Raw genomic sequence first — 21,244 nt, 5'->3', positions numbered from 1 at the left:
ACAAAGGGAAGCAGATCACTTGCTCCTCAGTCACTGCAGGGTGGGGTCGAATTTAGAATTTAGAAAGTCAACTAATAGTGACTCTAGGAGCAGAAAATTTCTATTCTCTGGGGCAGACGATTCAATCCCCTAACAAAGTATAAATGTACCAGAAATTATACAACGTTCAAGGAAAATTGAAGCAGTACGTTTTCATTGGATGATTTTCGTTGCCTGATCAAAACTTACCGACCAAGTGAACAGATTTGTAAATATTTTGTAAGAAAACATGGTGGAGAAACGGGATGACTGGTTATAAATCCTTGGCGGTAGTAGTTGTACACTTGTAGGTTGACTGCCAACAGTAAGTATTGATTATCCTAAGTGATGTTTGATGGTGAACTAAATAATAGAATAATGATATTAGGTCTTAACTATTCGGTTAAATATGATTTAATTGAGTTGGATTAAGATAAAAATAATTTAATTTTTAAATTAGTTTAAATTGACCTAAATTAACCTAGTAATTTAATTTTATTTAATTGTGAGACTTAACTCTTCATTTTTATTATTTCAAACATTTTTAAGAAATATAAATACGCAATTAATTTTAATTCCATTTAAACAAAAAGAAACTTTTAACTTTCTAAATTAACAAAATATGTAATTTAGAAAATAATTAAATAAAATATTTTAAAAAATGTACTACAAATAAATAAACTTTTTTTTCCAGCAAACCAACATATTTTTTGAAAAATAAATTTTACACATATAAGTTAGTAAAATACGAATAACAGTTTTATTATTAATATTACAAATTTTGTAGGATAAAATAATATTGTGCATAAACTAAGCCCTTATCCGGTTCAAAACTGTATGTACCCGTTAAACTTTAGCCTAATTTATCTTAGAAACATAATTTTTTTGGACAATAAACAAATCCTATTTTAATAATTGAAGCAATCCAATAAAAATTTTGGACCATAACAAATCTAATTTTTGTGATTATTTTTCTTATTTGTTTTGAATAATTTTAGGATATTTCTCTAAACTTTTTACTTATAACAAGAGATCCTCCGAATTTTTATTTTGTAACAAGTAATTTTCTCGCTTTTTATTGGTGTGATAATTATCTCATAACTCATATGAAAAAAGAAAAGCGAGAAAATAATTAAACAATGTTCATAAAAAAATCACATACATTATTAGTATATATTTAGTACATACAAAACAATTGGTGCAATTGGTGCATTTCTATTGATTTATTTTATTACTATCGTGAGATCATTTTGTACTTGTAGGTAGTGGTTTGCTAACGGGTTACCCGTGACCCGTTCCGGGTTACCCGTGACCCGTTCCGGGTTACCCGTTAGGGGTAACGGGTAGGACGGGTAAAGAGGTAGGTCGGGTACGGGTAAAACCCGTAACGGGTAGACGGGTAATTTTCCCAAAACCTCTATCCGGTCCGTTTATTACCCGTACCCGTTGCGGGTTGACGGGTACGGGTCCGGTCCGCCCGTTTTTTTTTTTTTTTTTGTTTTCCTGTTTTTTTCTTTGTTTTTTTTCTGTTTTTTTCAAAAAATTCAAATTTTTTTGAACTGAAACGGGTCAGGTACGGGTATGCGGGTAGATGGGTACGGGTAGGCGGGTACGGGTTGGCGGGTAGACGGGTACGGGTACAACGGGTTTTTAAAAAAAATATGTTGTTTGGTCCGTTTATTACCCGTACTCGTCTACCCGTCTACCCATCTACCCGTTTGTACCCGGACAACGGGTACGGGTACCACAGGTAACGGGTACGGGCCGGGCAAAACGGGTTCAACCCCTAACGGGTTTAGCAAACCTCTACTTGTAGGTCCAATTGGTGCACTTTTATTGATTTATGTTATTACCAGAGTTAGATCATTGTTTTTTTTTTTTCCTTTTAGGATTATATATAGTAACCCTATAAGCGGCAAATAGTCAAAGTCACCTCCAAATTGAGGCCGAACCACTGAAACAGGAATCAGCTTGGATTCAATGGCTATCGGATTCAAAGTAGTTTCAACGGGTTTTTTCATCGTCGAATCTGCTTTAGAATTCGTGTGTACGGATTTTAAAGCAGCCGAGAAATTGTGAGCGCGAATCCTAAAGCAGATCCGACAGTGAGAAAAACTCGTTGAAATCACTTTGGGTCCGATGGCCATCAGACCCAAGCTGTTTCCCTGAACTAGAGCATGTTCATTGTTCAGGCTATTAGACGGAAATTAAGGACCCAAGCTGTTTCCCTGAACCAGAGCATGTTCATTGTTCAGGCTATTAGACGGAAATTAAAATAATTGTGCTAGTGGCTCCTATTGCATATATAAAGAGTAAAGCTAGCGTGTGACATGCTCACCAAGAAAGTGTGGTGAGCATAACTCCAAAAGTATATCGGATCGACGTCAAATATCAAATCCAAACCGTTGAAATCTATGTACTTCATGAGTGATGCATATATATGCAAAATTTTGAAAGTTTCGAGTTTATTTGCTACACGGTCAAGTGGTCAAAGAAATGAACATTTTATTATAAGTTATTTTATATATTCAATTTTTATTATTTCTTTGACCACTTGACCGTGTAGCAAATAAACTCGAAACTTTCAAAATTTTGCATGTATATGCATCACTCATGAAGTACATGGATTTCAACGGTTTGGATTTGACATTTGACGTCGATCCGATGTACTTTTGGAGTTATGCTCACCAAACTTTCTTGGTGAGCATGTCACACGCTAGCTTTACTCATATATAAATACCGAATATATTTAGTTAAATATAAACATAAATGAACGATTATTTTTGAATTTCAGAGAACCATTTGGGTCACTCGTAGAAACCCAAGCCCAGTGGACCCAGACAGCCACCAAAACCCAAAATCTTGTGTGGAGCGAAAGAGGACCAAGAGGGCCTGGTCTGCGCACTAGCTGGTCGGCCTAGACCGCAATGCACCACCGAAAGAACCAGAACCAGAACCATAACAAAATCCGGGTCTAGATATCATTTTCCTTTGACATAACTCAATTTTTGGGTTTAGCTCAAGACCGTCCGATCAGAATCCTCTTAGACGTTAACTATTTGCTGATTTGAATCGGACGGTAAGGATCTGAACTCAAAATTTGAGTTAACTCAGATGTAATAATTCCCAAAAATCTGAAGAGTACCGACGAGGCGGCTGATTCAGGCCGATGCGGGGAATAATGGCGAAGAGGTGGATAGCTATAGTCTTGATCATCAGAAGTAGAGGAGATGAGGTGAGATGAGAGGTCAATTCTCACTTTTTTGAGATGTGCTCTGATGGAGGAGGTTGTCGATGGGGGTAGGCCGTAGGCGACTGGCGACCCCTATAGCTTTTGTTTTTGAGGAAAAGAGTGGTGAAATTGTGTGGCGGAAGAAGACGGAGAACAAAAAGATAAGATCACATTGTTATCTATTTTCTCTCATATTTCCTTATTATGTCAAAATAATAAATGCCACCCGTGACAGGAAAAAAATAATCAGTAACAGTAAACATGGTAAAAACAAAGTTTAACTTGTACAACAAAGTGTCAAGTTCACAAAGCAATTAAGACAGGTATGTATGTAAATGGTAATGGAAATACTCAATTGCTCATTCATTATTACAGAGTTTCTTGATCACACACGCTAGTGGTTGATCAAGTGCAATATTTTTTAACAGAAGTAAGATTTATTTATATATATTGCCGTCAAATTCAGTTTTCTCTAGCCTTGGGCACGATGCGAGGATATTTATGCATAGATCACTTGCAGCATCTGTACAGTGTCGCCACCTGCATTGGCTCATTACAAGTCGGGCAGCGCATGTCTCTCCTAATTAATGCAGGATTGCCAACTATCTCAAGTTCGTGGCAGTGCTTCTCCTGCTTGTTCCTGAGATCTTTCAGCCATTCACTGAGCACTTGAAGGAAGTTCACAGTGGTCACTCGACTTTTCCACTGCTCTAATTTCGAAGATATTACTTTCAGGCCACCGGTGAAAACGCTGCCTCTGAAGACAAGAATATGGTCAGCATTCCCGATAGCAACCCAGGAATCGCGGCTTTTGTCGAAGGTAAGCAAGGAGGATGTCCATGAGAGGAACTCTTCTGAGACATCGCTGAGATCGTGTGTACTAAAATGCAGCACATATTTCTGCACACGCTCCCAGAACATGGTTGAGTTTGAGTACTCAAAACTGTACCCCAATTTAGCCTCTCTGAATGCCCTTAGCTTTGCTTCCGCTGTTTCCTTGTGATGAGTGTTTCTACCAACATATGCTGTCTCTACCTTGATATTCGCTGCCTTTGTAACTGTCGTAAGTAATTGAACCATACTTTTACACCACTCGATGTCATCCCCTCCATATAGGCATACGTATTGATCCTTGCTCTTTATCTATAATTATATTGAAATGTGGTTTGTTAGTACAATTTCTGGAAACAGATAGTGGGGGGTGAAAATTGTAATTTTTTTTTCTTTTTTCCAAAACATACCAATTGGGCTAATGTAGTCTCAACCTCTCTTATTTGTAAATTCTGTGCAACAAAAGAATAAAGAAGACGGAGGAAGGGCGGGAGCAGTGCCGTGCTTACTGGTAAATTCTGTGCAACAACAGAGGGCAGCAGCAAAACAAGCCCTCAGGAAATCAGAAGTGTAGGGTGACAGTTTAAGTTTAGATCCTCCAATTTTCCAATTTCTAAGAAGTATAGGGGTTGAAGGGCTTTTTTCTCAAATTTCTGACTGAATAAACTCACAGTAGACAGTACTGGTAAAACTCAGAGGGAAGCATCTAATGGCTAACATACGGGGATGTCTCAACAGTTTTCGGTAAAAACCAGATCCAAAAAGATGGAGTAGGGACTTCTCCTCACTTACTGGTAATTGAAAGTGGAGTTGTCGGATGGAGAATGAAAAAGTTACAATTGGGTCCCTCAATTCTTTGTTTTTTTTAAATGGAAAGATGTGGGTAGTTAGAAGTTTTCCACTTTCTTTAAATAGGCATTTTAATTTTTAGGTAGCTGCTAGTTGTTTTTTTTCTATTAACGTTTCTGTTATGACAATGTAATTTGTTTGGATGCTTTTAATTAATATACACCTACGGGTTTCTCATAAAAAAAAAAGTCACCTCTCGACAAATAATTATTTGAATGAAATTGTTCGGTACATACCCATTGAGATATTGTTGCATCAATTTGTACAAGCAGAAATTGCATTCCCTTGGAGATCTTTGTGAGAAGCTGGATCTCATGCTCCGGGGTGAAAGGGAATGCTTCTTCACCATACAAGTGTAGCATGAGCAGTGCATTTTGACGCACCACCTGTCCCCTTTCATCCAGCACCACTAACATCGGCTTCCCGGTGAATCCCCAATCCTTCTGAAGCAAGTGAGCCAAGCCACGATTCACTTGCAATACGGCCTCATATGTCAGTGTGTACCATGGCATTTTGGAGATTATTGCAATGTACCTCTTCTCATCGATGATGGTCTTCTGATCAACAATAGGAACCCACATGATTTCATAATCAAATCTAGTATGGGTATTGTTGTAAAATCGTTCGAGGAATAACAGATCATCTTGGAAGGTCTCAGTTGCAAAACTAGAATAGAGGATCAGCACTTTTCTGTCCTGGAAGAAGCGTAGTGAGGTTGATACCTTTGTTCCAGGGTTGTAGAGGATATTGCTGTCAATACTGGAGTTGATAAAATAGTAAAGGATTTCCATGTTGCTTGCCGGTGGAAATCGAAGGAAACCTAAGAGTTCTTGATAGTTTGATGTTACTTGTATTTCCTCTGTAAAAAATAGAAGTCACCAAAATCAGAATTATATAACCAAAATTATAATTATATATGCCATGTGATGAATTTAAATGCTGTTAACTACACTTTCAGCATCTTATTGAGGATTAATTTGCATAAGATTGTAAAACAAATTTATTTTCTGGTCTCCAACAAACTATTTATCATGATAGGACAAAGTACATGCTTGCCCTTTCATTTCTGGGAAATCTTCACGCTGACATAATGCAAACATTATCTTTATGTACACGGTTGATTCATCTTTGTATAGAAAATGAAAAGTGGAAGTTGGCTAAGAAGCCAGAAATAAGTTAACAAATAAACACTGAATGAATTGGCATTTTACGTAAACAATATTGTTTCCAGTATGAAGTTTATTGTTTGAGCACACACCTTCACGCTTACGGTAGATAGTAATGCGAGTAGTCAATTGCTCATAGTAATATCGTATCTTCTCGGTAGAAACTGCCAGTTCTGACTTTTCATTGAGGCTTAAAGTGTACCTGAATTTAGGGAGAGTAAAAGAGAGGGTATTGTAAACTTAGCTTAGCATCTCAATATTTATCAGAAAGAATACAGGTAAAAATGCATAATTATGAAAAAAAAAATTTCTTTTTTTCATCTAGGAAGGCAGCAGTTGTTACTATTTGTGAAACGAACATAGATCACGAATAGATGAAATAGTACCTAAAAGATACTGCATATATAGTACCAGTTGTATTTAAAAATGTTCTAAAAATTACAAAATTTTGACAACTTACCCACTGCAGAGGTCGCTGACAGTTAAACCACAGTGGATTACAGTTTTAATCATCCAATATATAATCTCATTAATTCTGATTTCAGAGAGAATGTTGTTCCATGAGCGAAAACCCTTGAGTTCCATGATATAGTACACAACACCAAGAAGAGTGTTTATGATGTCTTTGATAACTGGTATCTGAGATTTCAGAGTGTTCTCGCTCTCGAGGGTGCCTGTGACTTGCTTCAGAAGCACCAATGAGTTGATAAATTTGTCGCTTTTATTTGTATACTGATTAACGGTTACCATGAAATCTCCGTAGCGTATTGCGAAGGCCGCAAGCACAAGAACAATCTTGGCATCTGGTGAATAGTTGGAGAGTAAAGCCAGCAGTGAATTTGCTCTTTCATGGGCACTGCCTTTTTCTGGACAATCATATGATATCTGCATCCAATCATTTTATCAAGTACAACAGCAATGAAAAAATAATGATATTAATTACAAAAATATTTAATAAAAAACATTGTTAATTATTAACCACCTCGCAAGTGATTTTGTGGATGAGTTGGCTCAGACCAGGAATCTTTGTACTTGTTTTCTGTTGCAGTGCTTGAGAGTCAAATCTGATGGTTCTCTGTTTCGATTCGGCTTCCGACTTATCCTAAAAGCATATATAGAAGCAACTATAATTAGCATAAAAAAGTCGGGGTAAAGCTAATCCATAGGAAAGACCCAGTTGTTAAATGTTCTGGTAAATTGAATTGACAATATCAGTGTTTATTTATTTGCAAAACCATATCAATAAAAGATCAGTTGAATGGACCCTTTGCATCTAGAGAAAAGTATCCCAATTTTTTTATTTTTACCATCTTAAAGGAAAAAAAAGTTAAATCAAATAACTACGATTTGGTAAGAATTCTATTTTAACACGGCCGCAATTTCAAACCGCGGACAGAAATTGAGTGTAAAACTCGGACACATATCCTTTTTCTTTTTGGTCAAAACAAATATATAGCGACAAGATCACTGTTAAAATGATTTTTTTGGTCAAGTCCGCTGAAATCAAAACCTTGAGCAAAAAAATAAAAAGAATTTGAAACAGTGGCCGTCTCAAAAATAGAATTTATTAAAATTCGTGATTATTTGTTTTATTTTTTTTTTTAAATAGTTAGAAGAAAATTTCGTTAGCAGTATTACTCAACCAACTTGGTATGTAGAGATTATTCTCTATATTTTGTTTCTACAAATTTTAGAAACATATAAAATTGGAAGCGTCTAATTGTCCACAGTCTTTTGTCCACCATTTGTCTACAGTTTTAACTTGCGCGAATACTGTAAAATTACTTCTACATACTGTATAATTATACAATATATCACATAAAATATATCAGTTAATCACAAAACATCTAGCAACTATTTGAAGTGGTCCCATGATAGTTAGAAAAAGATTGCAACAAGAAAAGAAATGTACTTTCAAACTGTATTTTCGAAAATTGCAGTTATAGAAAGTTATTGGCAGTTAGAGTTAGTTATTAGCGTCTGCACTGGGTTGAATCTTGTATACTGTAAAATTGAATCTTGTATACTGTAAAATTGAATCTTGTATACTATAAAATTGAATCTTGTATACAGTAAAATTTTTCAATTGAATCTTGTATATTGTAAAATTTCTAAATCTAAACTATAAAATAATACCATGTATACTGTAAGATAAAATGTAAAAAATGCTACATTTCAGCTTAAACTACAACCTACAAAAAATCATGTATACTGTAAAATTTCAAAATATAAACCATAAAATAATACCATGTATACTGTAAAATTTCTAAATCTATACATACATCCATCATCTGTTCAACAAAAATCTGTTCACCACACAAAAAATCTATTCACCACAAACAAAATTTGTTCACTGGGTTGAATCTTGTATACTGTAAAACTACAAAGTGAATACTGTAAAATAACCCGATTATGCTCCAGATTGTTCTTCTCTGAGCAAGGTAATGTCATTGTCAAGGGCCCCTTCGTCCCTCTCTTCCTCTTGCTCCATTGTCGACCGAGTTAGCATCGATTCTTCATTGATTCTTTATATTCGATCTTGCAATGGTGTTTTAGAGGCAGAAGTAAAGGTCGATGTGATGATTTGATGATCGGAAGAGAGATTTCGAAAAGAGCAGAAAGTATGTTCTGTCGAGATCAGATCTGGATGCAAAAGAAATGGGGCGAGATCAGATCTGAATCCATAAGAATGGTGAGACAAGAGAACGGAAAGAGAGATTAGAAGAGAAAAGAGTCAGCGGAGAGATCGAAAATTTGTAAAAAGGAATTGCTGATGAAGAATGAAGGTTTGTTTAAGAAAATCGTTAGAAGAAGGTGAGAACCGACAGTTAGAACGGAAGTTAGATAAGGTTGTGGACAAATGGTTGACAAAATCCAGTGGACAGAAACATTTTCTCTATAAAATTATTCTTCAATTATCAATGAATCCTCAATATTTTTATATATTACCGTGATAATATGACAACTTCCTTAAATCTACATTAATTTCAGTGTAACTATATTTTCAATTAATAAAAAATAGCACCTCTGTATAAGAACAGAGGACAGAGTAACTTTAGGGATTTATTTTTCCTTTTTTTAAGAAAAACAATAATGGTGCTATATTATTGGGGGGGGGGGGGGGGGGGGGGGGGGGGGGGGGGGGGGGGGTTGTAGGTGCTATATTTTTAGGCCAATTAATTGAATGGTCGATGATAATATTCAATACTTGTATTGATGAATAAAAAGCATGTGGATAATCCGGTAAATCCGTGATCTTAAAGATACACATGACTACATTAAAAAAGTGAACATGTTGAAAATTATAAACGGATTGTGGAATTGGATATAGAAGAGAGGAGTTTATAATATAATATTTTTATTATATTACTCAAGAGGAATACAAAGTGTTTGGAGTATATATTTCTAACTCACGCCTCACTATATGCTCTGTGATTCTATCTTTTTTTACTCATTGTATCACACATAGACCACTAACCTATTTATACTTAGATCTATGTCGGTTATACAATTATCTAGATAATTCAAATTGTTTCTACCGACTTTGACTAATGTCATGGATCCTATATTCTAATATTTTATACAATTCTAGACATTTCTAGGATGGCTCTTCAGTATGCACTACCGATTTCAATTTATTTTTCTTGAACAATCTAGAAATGTATTTGGGCCTTGGGCCTTCGATGTTGTTATTTTCAACAGAACAGCCATACTTTTTAAGGGGTAATTTCACATATATCCCTCAAAAACTTTAAACTTACGTATTCACCCCTCTAAACATCGAAATTACGTATTTCTCCCTCTAAACTTTTAAAATTTACAAATTTACCCAATTTATTGTCTTTATATTAAAATTAATTTTAAATCCATAAAAATATCCATTTTACCCTTTATTGAAAGCATAAAACATTTGTATTTTGTTTACGAAAAATGTCAATCTTATAAGATACCTATTATATCCTTATAAAATACCCATTTTCTTAACATGGTACAATTTTTTTTTGCTTTTAATGAAGGGTAAAATGGGTATTTTATAAAGAGTTTCAATATAAAAAAATAATAAAATGGGTAAATATGTGAGTTTCAGAAGTTTAGAGCGGAAATACGTAACTTCGAAGTTTAGTGGAGAAAATACATAACTTTTAATTTTTTGAGGGGCATACATGAAATTCCCCCTTTTTTAAAAAAAATATTTAGGATTGTTTGTATTGTTTATGGTATGACTGTAATTATACAATAAATATTGATTAATTTTCCTTGCTCCATTTTTCATGCTATTATGTACATACACTTTAATTAACAATCATACAGTAAATTCGAAATTTCACCTTGACAATGTCCTCGACGAGTTGTAGAAGAGGCTCAACGTCAAGGCTGATGGATGCTGATCCATTGTAGTTACCAGAGATAACTTGTCTCTGTGCATTTGTATCTGCGGAGTAGTTCCGCCAAACTGCACTGACAGAGTTGGATGATACATCTGAGTTGAAGCCGATCTGACTGTCAAATACGGCCCTACAAACCATTCGACTTTTGAGGGGTTGAAGTTTGATTGCCGCTGCTGCACAGTGTACCAAGTTGGATGAGACAGTGCTCAAGGAAAAGGAAGCCATTGATTGAATAAATGTTGCAAAGGTGAATTCAGATAATGTGGGAAGAGAAGGGAGAAGGTACTTAGATGCCAGATCTGTGGCTTCTGACTTCACAAGCGTGTTTCACATGGTTGTTAATTGCATCCATTTTCACAGTTTCATTTGTTGACATTCTGACAGGAATTAATTAATTGTAAGAATTTGGACCACTTTACAGAAGTGAGATCTCCTTTAAATTTCATGTAATAAATATCCTTAAGAAGATCATGAAATACTCTGTTTTTTTTTTTGCTTTTGCTTTTGCTTTGGAAACGGTATACATGCAAATGCAATTAAATTAAGCTGCCTTTAGATTTAAAATCGGCAAGGAAAGAAAATAAAAGAGGAAATTGACTACAGTTTTCCATTTAATGAAAAAAATTGTAAGAATTTTATATGATGTCCATATAAGATTGCAAATCCTCCTAATTGCAGATATTAAACCCAATAAACCCCCAAAACTTTAATGAGAAAGTGGGCTAAATGTTGTTAGATTTTTATAATTGCCTTTATTTTAAATATCCCATCAGTTGAACTGAAATTATATAAACATTCCATGGTGGATTGAAATCAAGGCTCCGTGAATATTGAACGGAACCCAGTAAAATTAAAAATATATATTGTATGGAGCCCAGTAAAATTAAAAATATATATTATTCATAATTGTAATGTTCAATGCAAAATCCGGAATGAATTGGGTTTTGTCCAAAGCGCTTTGAACAAATTTGATCCATAAACAGATTTAGACCGTCTCATTTGTGTTAAAATTTGTACAAACATATTAAAACTTAATAAATTTAAATAGTCCTGTGTAATCTATACCCTTCATATGTATTTTGACACCAATCAAACGGTTTAAACCCGGCTCTTTAAACAAAAACCCCATCCAATTCGGAAATGTGCTTCACATTTTCTGACAAGTACTCGTGGTGGTCTTACAATAGTTCTTCTGAGCTGTCACCGGCCCCTTTCCTAATTAAAGTTTAATTAATTTGAACAGAATTAGATAAGATCCAGTGATACTATTAAATTTGATATAAAATTATGGGCCAACAGGCCTTTCTTCAAAAAAAGAAAGAAAGAAGGAATCAGTTTTGATAGCCCAAGTCAATTGCCAATTCGGCTTCTTTTAAAAGAATTTGGAACAGATAGCGAGAAAAGAAAAGTTGCTTGAAGTTGCTTTATAATCTGTTTTTCTTTACAAGAAATGGAGATGCATTGTGTCAAGGGCGAACCAAAAAATTAAAACTGAAAACTGAATAAATAAGTTTGATGTAATTTTATTTTATAAAGAACTAATAATAATAATAATTTATTAAATATAATTTTAACTAAATGTGTGATGAACTCTCCACCTGATTCCAGCAGCCTCAAATGCTCTCCAACTTTTCCAGATGGAGCAAGAAAGACGATGATCTCCGACCAAAAATCTGCGATAATCTTCCAGCGACGGGCATCGTCAGATATCTGCATTAATCCCCTTGCCAGCATCACAGCCTTATCAATCACTTTGTCACCGCTATCTTCCACACTCATCATCAAATTGTACCTTTCTTTAGGATTTTCTCACGGAAATTCATCTCTGAGAGTATCGCCCGAAAAAATAGTTTTAGCGAGAAATTACTTTCCGGTAGCATGTCCAGTAAAAAAACCATCAAATAAGCACAGTATTTTGACAACTGGTTGGCAACTGAGTGTTGAGGTTCTATTGATTCATTGCCTCCTCCAGTTTGTAGTACTGAATGTTCACATAAGCTGGTAGCTATGTGCCATACTATTAGGGTATGGAATTCTGTTTCGAGAGCGCACGTCCTTGCTATATCAGTTTGAACACCATTCCTCACTAACGAAGCAACTCCATTAGTAGGAGGATTACCTTTCAGTAATCAAAGAGAGCTGAGGATTTCTCTCTTCACATATGGGGACAATGCAACTGCTCTATCTTCTTCCTTCCCTCTTGGAGCTACTTGTCCTGGTAACCATAGTAGGAAAAATCGGTATCGGTATCGGGATCGGTCCTGGCCGATACCGATACGGGATTGGGGGATCGGATCGGAATCGGCTCAGAATTGGATTTTTTTTTTTTTCTTTTCTTTATGATTTGCTATGTGAGGATTGGCTCAGGATCGGATCAGGGCCAGCCGATACCGTTACGGATCGGCCGTATCGGATCGGTATCGGCTGATTTTGCCTACTATGCTGGTAACCACCCCCACTTTGAATATGGAAAGCAGCACTTTACCCATGACCTGTTTTTGTTGTATCTGTGGTAATTTTTCAGTAAAGAGTATTGCCCGATTGTTTTGTTTAATCGGGAGAACTTCCATTTGCAAGGAAGAGCTAATACCTATGGCAATATTAGAAAATAGAGAAGGCACATAATTAGTTTTGTTACTAACCAAGCAAGTTATTAAAATAAGAAGATAGATAGATAGACAGATAGGTACGGCACCTTATAATAAAAGGATTGGCGGGGCAGCATCCGACCTTTTATAATTTTACAAATCAGTACGACTTTCGTCCAATCAGAAAATATGTAGGACAGAGTTTCCAATGCCTCAATGACTGTGATCATGATGAGGAGAATGTTTGTTATCGTATAATCAATGTTGTGGTGGTGTAACTTGTGGTTGCTTCTTAGGTAGTGGGCTTTAGGATCATCATGTCTCAGGAATGCTTTATATGAAATCCACACAGATACTCCAAACATTCCAGTAAGCAAAAGCACATGGAATATTGGAAAACCAATTGCAAATGTAAGAGGATACCTTGTTTATAATAAATCACGGAGAAAACCAATCTCCATTTCAATTACCCTATAGACCCTAACATCATCACCGGAGAGAAGCCCATCAAATACAAGTCGCCTTGTCTTCTCTTGTTTAGCTTCTGCTGTCAGATAGTTGAAATACCGTCTTTTGAGCAACTTGAAAAAGGCAAACGACAGGCATACATCCTTTAGCCTATTGTCTGTGTCGATGGAGGGGTCTAGAAGCCGCTCATTGCAGCTCCAGACCTTCTCCAATGTGACAACACTTTCTGGCAGCTCGACCTCCGCACCGTACTCTGGGCCTTCGATTTGCCCTTCACCCATCACAAGGTACTTGTAGCCTCTCATGTTTGTAGGATCTATTTCTTCATTGGGTTTATGTAGTTGATGCTCAATCTTCATATAATCAGCTATCAGCTTTGAATTATTGACACCATAAGCTCTCTTCACAACTTCATGAGATACAAGGCGAAGTAAGAACTTGACGAGTGAAATTGACCAAAGAATCAATAGCGGGATGTGGTATCCCGTGGCATCATCATTTCTATTTATGAAAGCGCCAACATAAAGAACATTAAACAAGGGGACAGATTCACTTAAAAGCCAGCTAGCGCTCGGAGAACAAGAGGCAGTCGATATGGTGATGACATTTTCATATGTGATGGTAAGTACCACCAGCCAGATCAAGTATAGGTTGTTGCTGTATGGGGCTGTTGATAGTTGACTTGCACAATAACTGATCAACCAGGTGAGTGGACTGTCTACCAGCTTTATAAACTTTACTAGGATCCAGTTGCTGTGCCACAGCCAGAACCTTGTAACAGCAATGATGTTATTCGCAAACAGAATAAGTGCAATTACGCAAGTGAAGGTTGCTGCGTTTATCTTATAGGCTTTGTGACTGATGGGTAAAAACCCATCGATATCGGGCACCTCTGCTGGAGATGGAGCGGATTGATTATCCATACTTTGCTTTGCTACTTGTTATTCAGTGTTGTGTGTGATTCTCTGGATTTGGATAATTGGATAGGTGGGTTGAGTGAATATAGAGAGGCATATATGCATGGATATATATAGGAGAAAATGAGTAAACCTACCGGCTTAGGGGTGCTTAAAAAAAGTCATGACCCATAAACTCGTTTGTATTCAACTCATCAACAACTCGAGTTCATTGACTCGGTTGTCTCGCGAGTTGAATCCAAATTAGCTTCAATTCGGTTCGGAATCAACTAGTTGACACATTGACTTGGTATATTATGTAAAGTTTTAAATTTGTACTATTTTTTGTTAGATTTTGTACTGTTTAGTAATTTGACAAACTTTGTACTATTTAGTTATGTATTTGCCACTATTTCATTATGTAAAGTTTTAAATTTGTACTATTTTTTTGTTAGATTTTGTTTCATTATATGTAGAGGCCCTCTATGCAAGCATTAGCACTGTAGCCTTACTCTTATATTATATTATATTTATTTATTTTCTTGTTTTCCATATCGCTGTATCCATGTTAACTAGGCTAATGAGGAAATTTTTTTTCTTTGTCGCAATAATTAGATATTATTAAAAATGATATCATGATAAAATGTATGTTTTTTTGTTGTAAGAAGAATATTATGTTAAATATATTATCTTTTTATTTGAATGTTTTGTTATTTAGTTAGTGAATTGTATTTGTCAGAAGAGATATAATTTTTTTTCAGCTTTGTAGAAAAACTATTAGTTATAATTGATTGCATATTTGTATTTTGGTTTTTATATTAGTAATTGTGATTGTATATGTATGGCATGATGAGTTTTATGGTTTATTTGTAAATATAATAAAACTATTATATTAGTATCATTCGTTATTCGCCCGCTACTGTTTTTTTACCTACTAATTTTAACAGGTATGGATAGAATAGGATAAGACAAATTCTTAATGAGTAAGGATGATGGGTTATGGATAACATCAATTCTTAGTAGGTATGGGTATGAGAATACTTCTATCCTACTCTATTGTACCCATTGACACCCCTACTTTACACTAAATGAATTCAAATTTTCAAAATCTTGCATGCATGTATGCCATCACTCGTAAATTAAATGTACCAATCTGATATATATTGTTATTTTGTACCGTCTGATTACATACCACAAATGAATTGAAGGAAATAAATTTATTCAAGTGAGCCCACAGTACATATATGATCATTCAAAATATATACTAAATATTTAAATAAAGGCTCGACAGTCATTAACAATTAATAAATATTTTTATAGTTTAGACAATAAATTAATCTACATATTAAATTTTAAAAATTAGAAACATGAAATGAAAATTGTAGACATATTGTTGGACTTATGATTTGATTGTGTATAAAATTTTATACAATCTTAGTGTTATTTGATACCATTCAATATATAGCCGATGCGAGATGCAACTCATTTGAAGATATATAGGTTATTCGAAAGGATAGGTCGACACAAATCTAAACCGACTTTAAAGAATCACTATAAGAATCTGAGAGCATCCGTGCGGATAAAAATACTTAATACTATTGGTATTCTCGACACTACAACAAATCCCACTTTCTGCGACCGGAAAACCGGTCGCAGAAAGTATTGGCGCCGGTCGCAGAAAATCAATCCGGTCACAGAAAGTGAAAAACGGTCGCTAATACCCCGGTCGCTGAAAGCATTGTCGCAGATATCCTCCTGATGACGTCACCGGTCGCTGATACTTTTTCTGCGACCAAATTTTTTGGTCGCAGTTGTTTTTTACTGTCGTCATGAAAAGGTATCAGAGACTGGTGTACTCACTACTAGAATCGTAACTTATAGCAAGGGGAGCACCTGTTTGTTGCAAGGTAGAGACAGTCCTTGCAACAGAAATGGCGTTTGACCAGGACTCAAACTTGTTGCAAGGGTAGTCCCATGCAACATGTATCACATGCAAATGTATGATGTACAACCATGCAACTGTTTTATACCTCCCCTTGCAACTACGTTTTGAATGTAAGATATTATAATTTATTGGAGGTCCATGCAACAGCTCAGAATCATTGTCTTGCAACTACTTAACCACATGAAAGATACTATATTTTATTAACACATCCTAATTAATAAGAAAAATACTTGAATTGAACATGATTTTCATAGTCCCATTTAAATAGCACAATTTGGTCCGAAATAAAAGATACAATTATAGTAGCTATATAATTAAGTATTACAATCCTTCTAAAATTCCTCATTAATCAACAAAATAATTTATATAAGACATCCTAATTAATAAGAAAAATACTTGAATTAAATAGTGGTTTAGTAATATCATCACAATTGTTAACAACACCAAAATACCCCAAACTGATACACATCAATACACTATTATTGCATAGTTTAATAATTTTTGTATAAACAAAATTATTAAAATATGTTTGGCATATACACTAGTTCTTTTATAAGAAAAAACAAAGAATATTGTCTTTTTCAATAAACATTTTCACTATATACAGTAGCTAAATAGTAGTTAAATATTACAATCCTTCACAAATCACAAATATTGTCTGCACTTGTGTTTTCAAGTTATTGAAATGTCTGATCTGTCCTCCTGCAGAATTTTTTTTAAACATGAGTATCAATAAATGACAAAAATTAGCATAAAATCAACCTAGTTGTATATCAGTACAAATAGATCAGATTTTTAGTTTTTTGATAAAAGTGGTATGAGACTATCTATCGACCGCAATCCAGTACTGAACATTGCAACTTCTAACCTCATTATCTCTACAGAGGTCATTGCTTAAGATTAGTTCATCAATTTATTTTTGGTTCGGGCATTTTGTCGAACACTTAATGCATGCATCAATGCGACAAAATTTACTCAAACTGAAGAATGCACATGATTCAGTGAGGCATTTCATCAAACACATCGTGAGCATAGTGGAAGTGTAACCAAATTAACAACAAGGATACCAACAAAATTCAATTAATTAATTTGTAGAAAGTAATTTGGACAGCTAATTGCACTAATTAATCTTCATCGGTAGTTGAAGTGTAACCAATTAATTTTAGTTGATCTTGAATTTACTACTCACCACTTTGTGTATCCTTAGCAGAAGGAACAAAGGGGACAAAGGGGAATGCAGCCTGAAGAGGTGAAGGCACCGTCGAGAATTGTCTAATCGTTATTTGGATGAATTATCAGGGCTGCTGGGAAGCCAGTGCTACAAATGCAGAGATGTAAAAAGTAATTCAGAAGGAGGGTTTGGTGGGGATTTATGGCTTGGCGGGGAGTGAAATTTGAGAGGGAAACAAATTTTGACAAAAATTCAGAGAAGGAGAAGTGAAATTTGAGAGGAGGGAATCAAAATTTTTAGAGGGAATCAAAATTTGAGTTCTATAAACTCCGTCAGAAAGGGGAGAAAGCGGGAGGGTGGTAAGAAAAGAAAATATATATATATTGTCTGGATTATTTTGTGGCTTCAGAGGATTTATTACGAATGAATATATATTGTCTTTGTATAATAGATTGAAAATCTTATGAAATGGTACAAATACATTTGTTACACAAATGATACAAATCCACTCTATTGGTGATCCTCTTCTTCTGGATGATTTGTGGCTTTTACCGACTTATTTGTGAACAAAGTAGTACGACCTTTTGGTAATCAGTGACCCTCCATTGTTCATCAAACAGCTTGTATCAACAGATGATGAAACTGGTAATTTTTGTACATAAAATAATACAAATAAATTCCAAAAAATATATTTTCTACATTTATACATACCCCGTGACCAAATAATGTTTGTAATTGTCAATTTCATATATTTTCATCACTATTTCTTTATTAAAATTGAGCTAATAATTGTGGACCGTTCATTTTTGTATGAGTAATCAACGGTCGATCTGCAATAAAATAACACCTAATTTCTTTTAAAATGATCAAGTTAGTACCAGGAACTTTAAAAATGAAAAAAATTTGGAGTTCCAACAATTATAAGCTTCGATCCATTGTGTAGTATCTATAGCCCTACGATTTCATTATATTACATCGCTTGGATGGATGTGTAGATGAACATCAAATTAGATCAAACTTACCAACAATAAAATCAATGAAACACTCTTTGATTTGAACGGTTCCGATCGACCAATGGACGACGTTTGTCTTTGTTTCTTCATTAACTCGTCCTACAAGAGTTGATGTTCTATGATCATGCATGTTTTACATAAGTCATTGATACAACATACATGTACAACTATAAAATTTAATTTGTCAAAATTATTTAATAATACACTAAAAATGTTCTAGCATTATATTTTGATATAAATTTTATCAATATCACTATTGTCATTTTAATAATTTTCATTTATCAATCTGATAGTAAAAGTATTAAACTAGTTAAATTTATAATAAATAAAATCAACATCAGTTATTACTCGTAAATATTTAAACATATATGTATCATCAATTATAATAGTAATTTGTCCATAAAAACTGTAAAAAATATAAAAATATACTTTTAGAATTTTTTTCATATTATTTGTTATCCATACATTACTTAATTTTATTTAGTTTTATTTTTACTTCCCTCTCAATTTTCCCTCACAGACCTTTGAAATCTGGGGCAATTTGGTTAGCAGAGCAGTTTTTATTTTATGCAACGCACGGCCTATATAATCTAAAGAGTGTCCAATATATATAACACACTAATTGAAGCAAAAAATGCTCTGTTAATATATGTACTTGGAAACTTTTTGTTGCCCATCGCATCCAGAGAGGATTTAGGGAGCCGCCTCTCTTGAACTCATTTTGCCCTAAGTCATTCAGCAATATTTTCATTTCCCTCCCTATGTCTCCCTCTCTCTCCGAGGGTTTTCAAAATCAATCTCACCGCCGCTCAGTGCAAATCCGGCTCCCCTCTTAGTCCGTCGCTCAGCAACTTCCGCCCCTCTGTCCTCCGCTGTTACCTTTGCCGCTCAGCGCAACTCGGACCCCCTCTCTCTAGGTGAGTATCGATTTTTCTCTATAGGATTTCTTTTAGATTATCCTCATCTACTCAATCATTGCCATATCTTGCTACCATGTAATATTGTTTATCATGTGCTAATCTTGTTTTAAGCTATTAAATCTGTCTTGTCAAATTTCTAATTGGTTAAACCCTAGGTCAGAGCTGTGTTGAATCAATTTAATTAATTAATGTTGAATGCTGTCGGTGATGTGCTTTATTTCAGTCAAGTTGTTTACAGTCAAGTGTGTTTGCATCACTGGATTTTGAATGCTGTTAGTGATGTGCTTTGTGAAATTAGAACAGACAAAGCAACACTCTTGAAGAGGGGTAATACTGTTATAGTTATATCTTGGTTAAACATTGGTGTCAATAAAATCTTAAGTAAATATACTCTTCTGTTGAGAGATGAATTTTGATAGGTGTCACATATCTATTGCATTGCTCTTAGTTATACTTGCAGTTAATTAGCACCTCCTAATCGCAGCCTTCGGGGATTTGGTTCAGTTGATGGGGTGAAAGCTAAGTTGAAAAAGTTAAGTAGTGCAATATAATAATTGATCTATTAATTACACCTTTTTGTGCCTTAGGTCACTCCCAAAACCTTGGCTGATGTGAAAGGTGGAACACCCATCTCATACGAAGGAAGAATTCAGGTACAATTTCTCTCATTTGAAATTTCTTGCCAAAATTAACTTTAGACTTATTTTTAAGTAAAATTACAATTAGTCGGTTTCCTCTTAAGTTACCTTTTATGCAATCTTTTACAGCTTTTGGAGATTGCACAAGTTCCAGATCGAAATTGCACCCAAATCAGATCTAGGGTTTATCCCTTTCCTCTTTTCCAAAATCAGTTCATGTTCTCCCAATTACTCAAAATGTAGGGGTTACAGGTGCCTATTACACAGGTTAGTTTGACCAAAATCTGGGTTATTTTAGGCTTTTAAAATAATAGGGTTCTTGTGTTCATGGATTCTCACATATACATTTTTTTCTTAGGAACCACCTAGCAGTCCTGAACGACCACAATATGGTACAGTAGGGAATATGGGTTCTTTGCAGGTAACATTTTAAGATAAAAGAATATGCTCTAACATTACAATTTGGTTTACAGAACCAACAACCAAATCCAGAAGTGTCATTCCAAGCACTGCTGACTTCTCAAGACAGACAAGAAATTGCAAGTAATGATGCCACAATGTCCAATTGGTGGGCAAATCCAACTTCGACATGAACCAGGGATGTCTAGTAGGGTTGTCGATATTTAGGGTAAAGTATTTTGGTTATATGGTGGGTATATTTTGTTAACTCATAGGGGGGTGAGTTTATTTTGTTAATGCTTAATAGGTGGGCACATTTTGGGTATATTTAGAAGCTAACTCTTTTATAATCAATGATGTTGTTTTACTTCTTTTTAAATTTTGGTTCAATGTAAGATGATTATACTATGTTGGTCAATAATTATTAGTTGTTTTATATTTATGTTTCGATGTGTTTTATGTGAATGTTGATGAATGGGAAACTGGGAATTGTAAAAAATTACTGGGCTGGTACCAGATTGGTACAGCGAGGGAGGATTGTAGAATTGGAGCATGCTAATTTTCAGCTATTTCCTGTTATTATATACGTTGGTATGTCCATGCAAATAGTATGAACTGCATTCAAAACATGTCAATAATCACCCATGCAACAAGCTAATAATCTTCCCTTGCATATAGTCAGGTGGGACCCATATTCTCTTGCCTTGCATATAGTCCAGTAG

At 34.8% G+C, this 21,244-nt stretch overlaps 1 protein-coding gene, 1 long non-coding RNA gene and 1 pseudogene across 2 annotated transcripts; 1 reads left to right on the top strand and 2 right to left on the bottom strand.

The window, feature by feature from the left end:
- Window positions 1-3,307: 3,307 nt before the first annotated feature.
- On the bottom strand, window positions 3,308-10,760 carry LOC144563781 (protein SIEVE ELEMENT OCCLUSION B-like). The gene is made up of 6 exons (XM_078313238.1): window positions 10,425-10,760; window positions 7,079-7,198; window positions 6,557-6,981; window positions 6,189-6,298; window positions 5,167-5,789; window positions 3,308-4,393 (listed from the first exon to the last, which is right to left on the bottom strand). The coding sequence occupies exons 1-6, from the start codon at window positions 10,707-10,709 to the stop codon at window positions 3,761-3,763; spliced, it is 2,196 nt and encodes a 731-aa protein (XP_078169364.1). The 5' UTR covers window positions 10,710-10,760; the 3' UTR covers window positions 3,308-3,760.
- Window positions 10,761-11,684: 924 nt separating this feature from the next.
- LOC144563857 (uncharacterized) lies at window positions 11,685-14,463 on the bottom strand (annotated as a pseudogene).
- A 4,853-nt stretch (window positions 14,464-19,316) lies between these two features.
- Window positions 19,317-20,962, top strand: LOC144564770 (uncharacterized). The gene is made up of 3 exons (XR_013514742.1): window positions 19,317-19,482; window positions 20,073-20,138; window positions 20,253-20,962. It is a non-coding gene; the product is annotated as an uncharacterized LOC144564770 (long non-coding RNA).
- The last annotated feature ends 282 nt before the right edge of the window (window positions 20,963-21,244 follow it).

Source organism: Carex rostrata, chromosome 13 (assembly GCF_964058835.1).
Source record: "Carex rostrata chromosome 13, lpCarRost1.2, whole genome shotgun sequence".
Lineage (NCBI taxonomy): Eukaryota > Viridiplantae > Streptophyta > Magnoliopsida > Poales > Cyperaceae > Carex > Carex rostrata.
This window is presented reverse-complemented; position numbering and strand designations above follow the sequence as displayed.

Bases quoted from the DNA above. Each gene is read 5' to 3' on its own strand.
- LOC144563781 (XM_078313238.1), bottom strand. From the start codon at position 10,709: ATGGCTTCCTTTTCCTTGAGCACTGTCTCATCCAACTTGGTACACTGT. The intron at 6,299-6,556 runs GTAAGTTGTCAA...CCCTAAATTCAG, and splicing joins GTCAGCGACCTCTGCAGTGG to GTACACTTTAAGCCTCAATG. The intron at 5,790-6,188 runs GTGTGTGCTCAA...TATTTTTTACAG, and splicing joins TATCTACCGTAAGCGTGAAG to AGGAAATACAAGTAACATCA.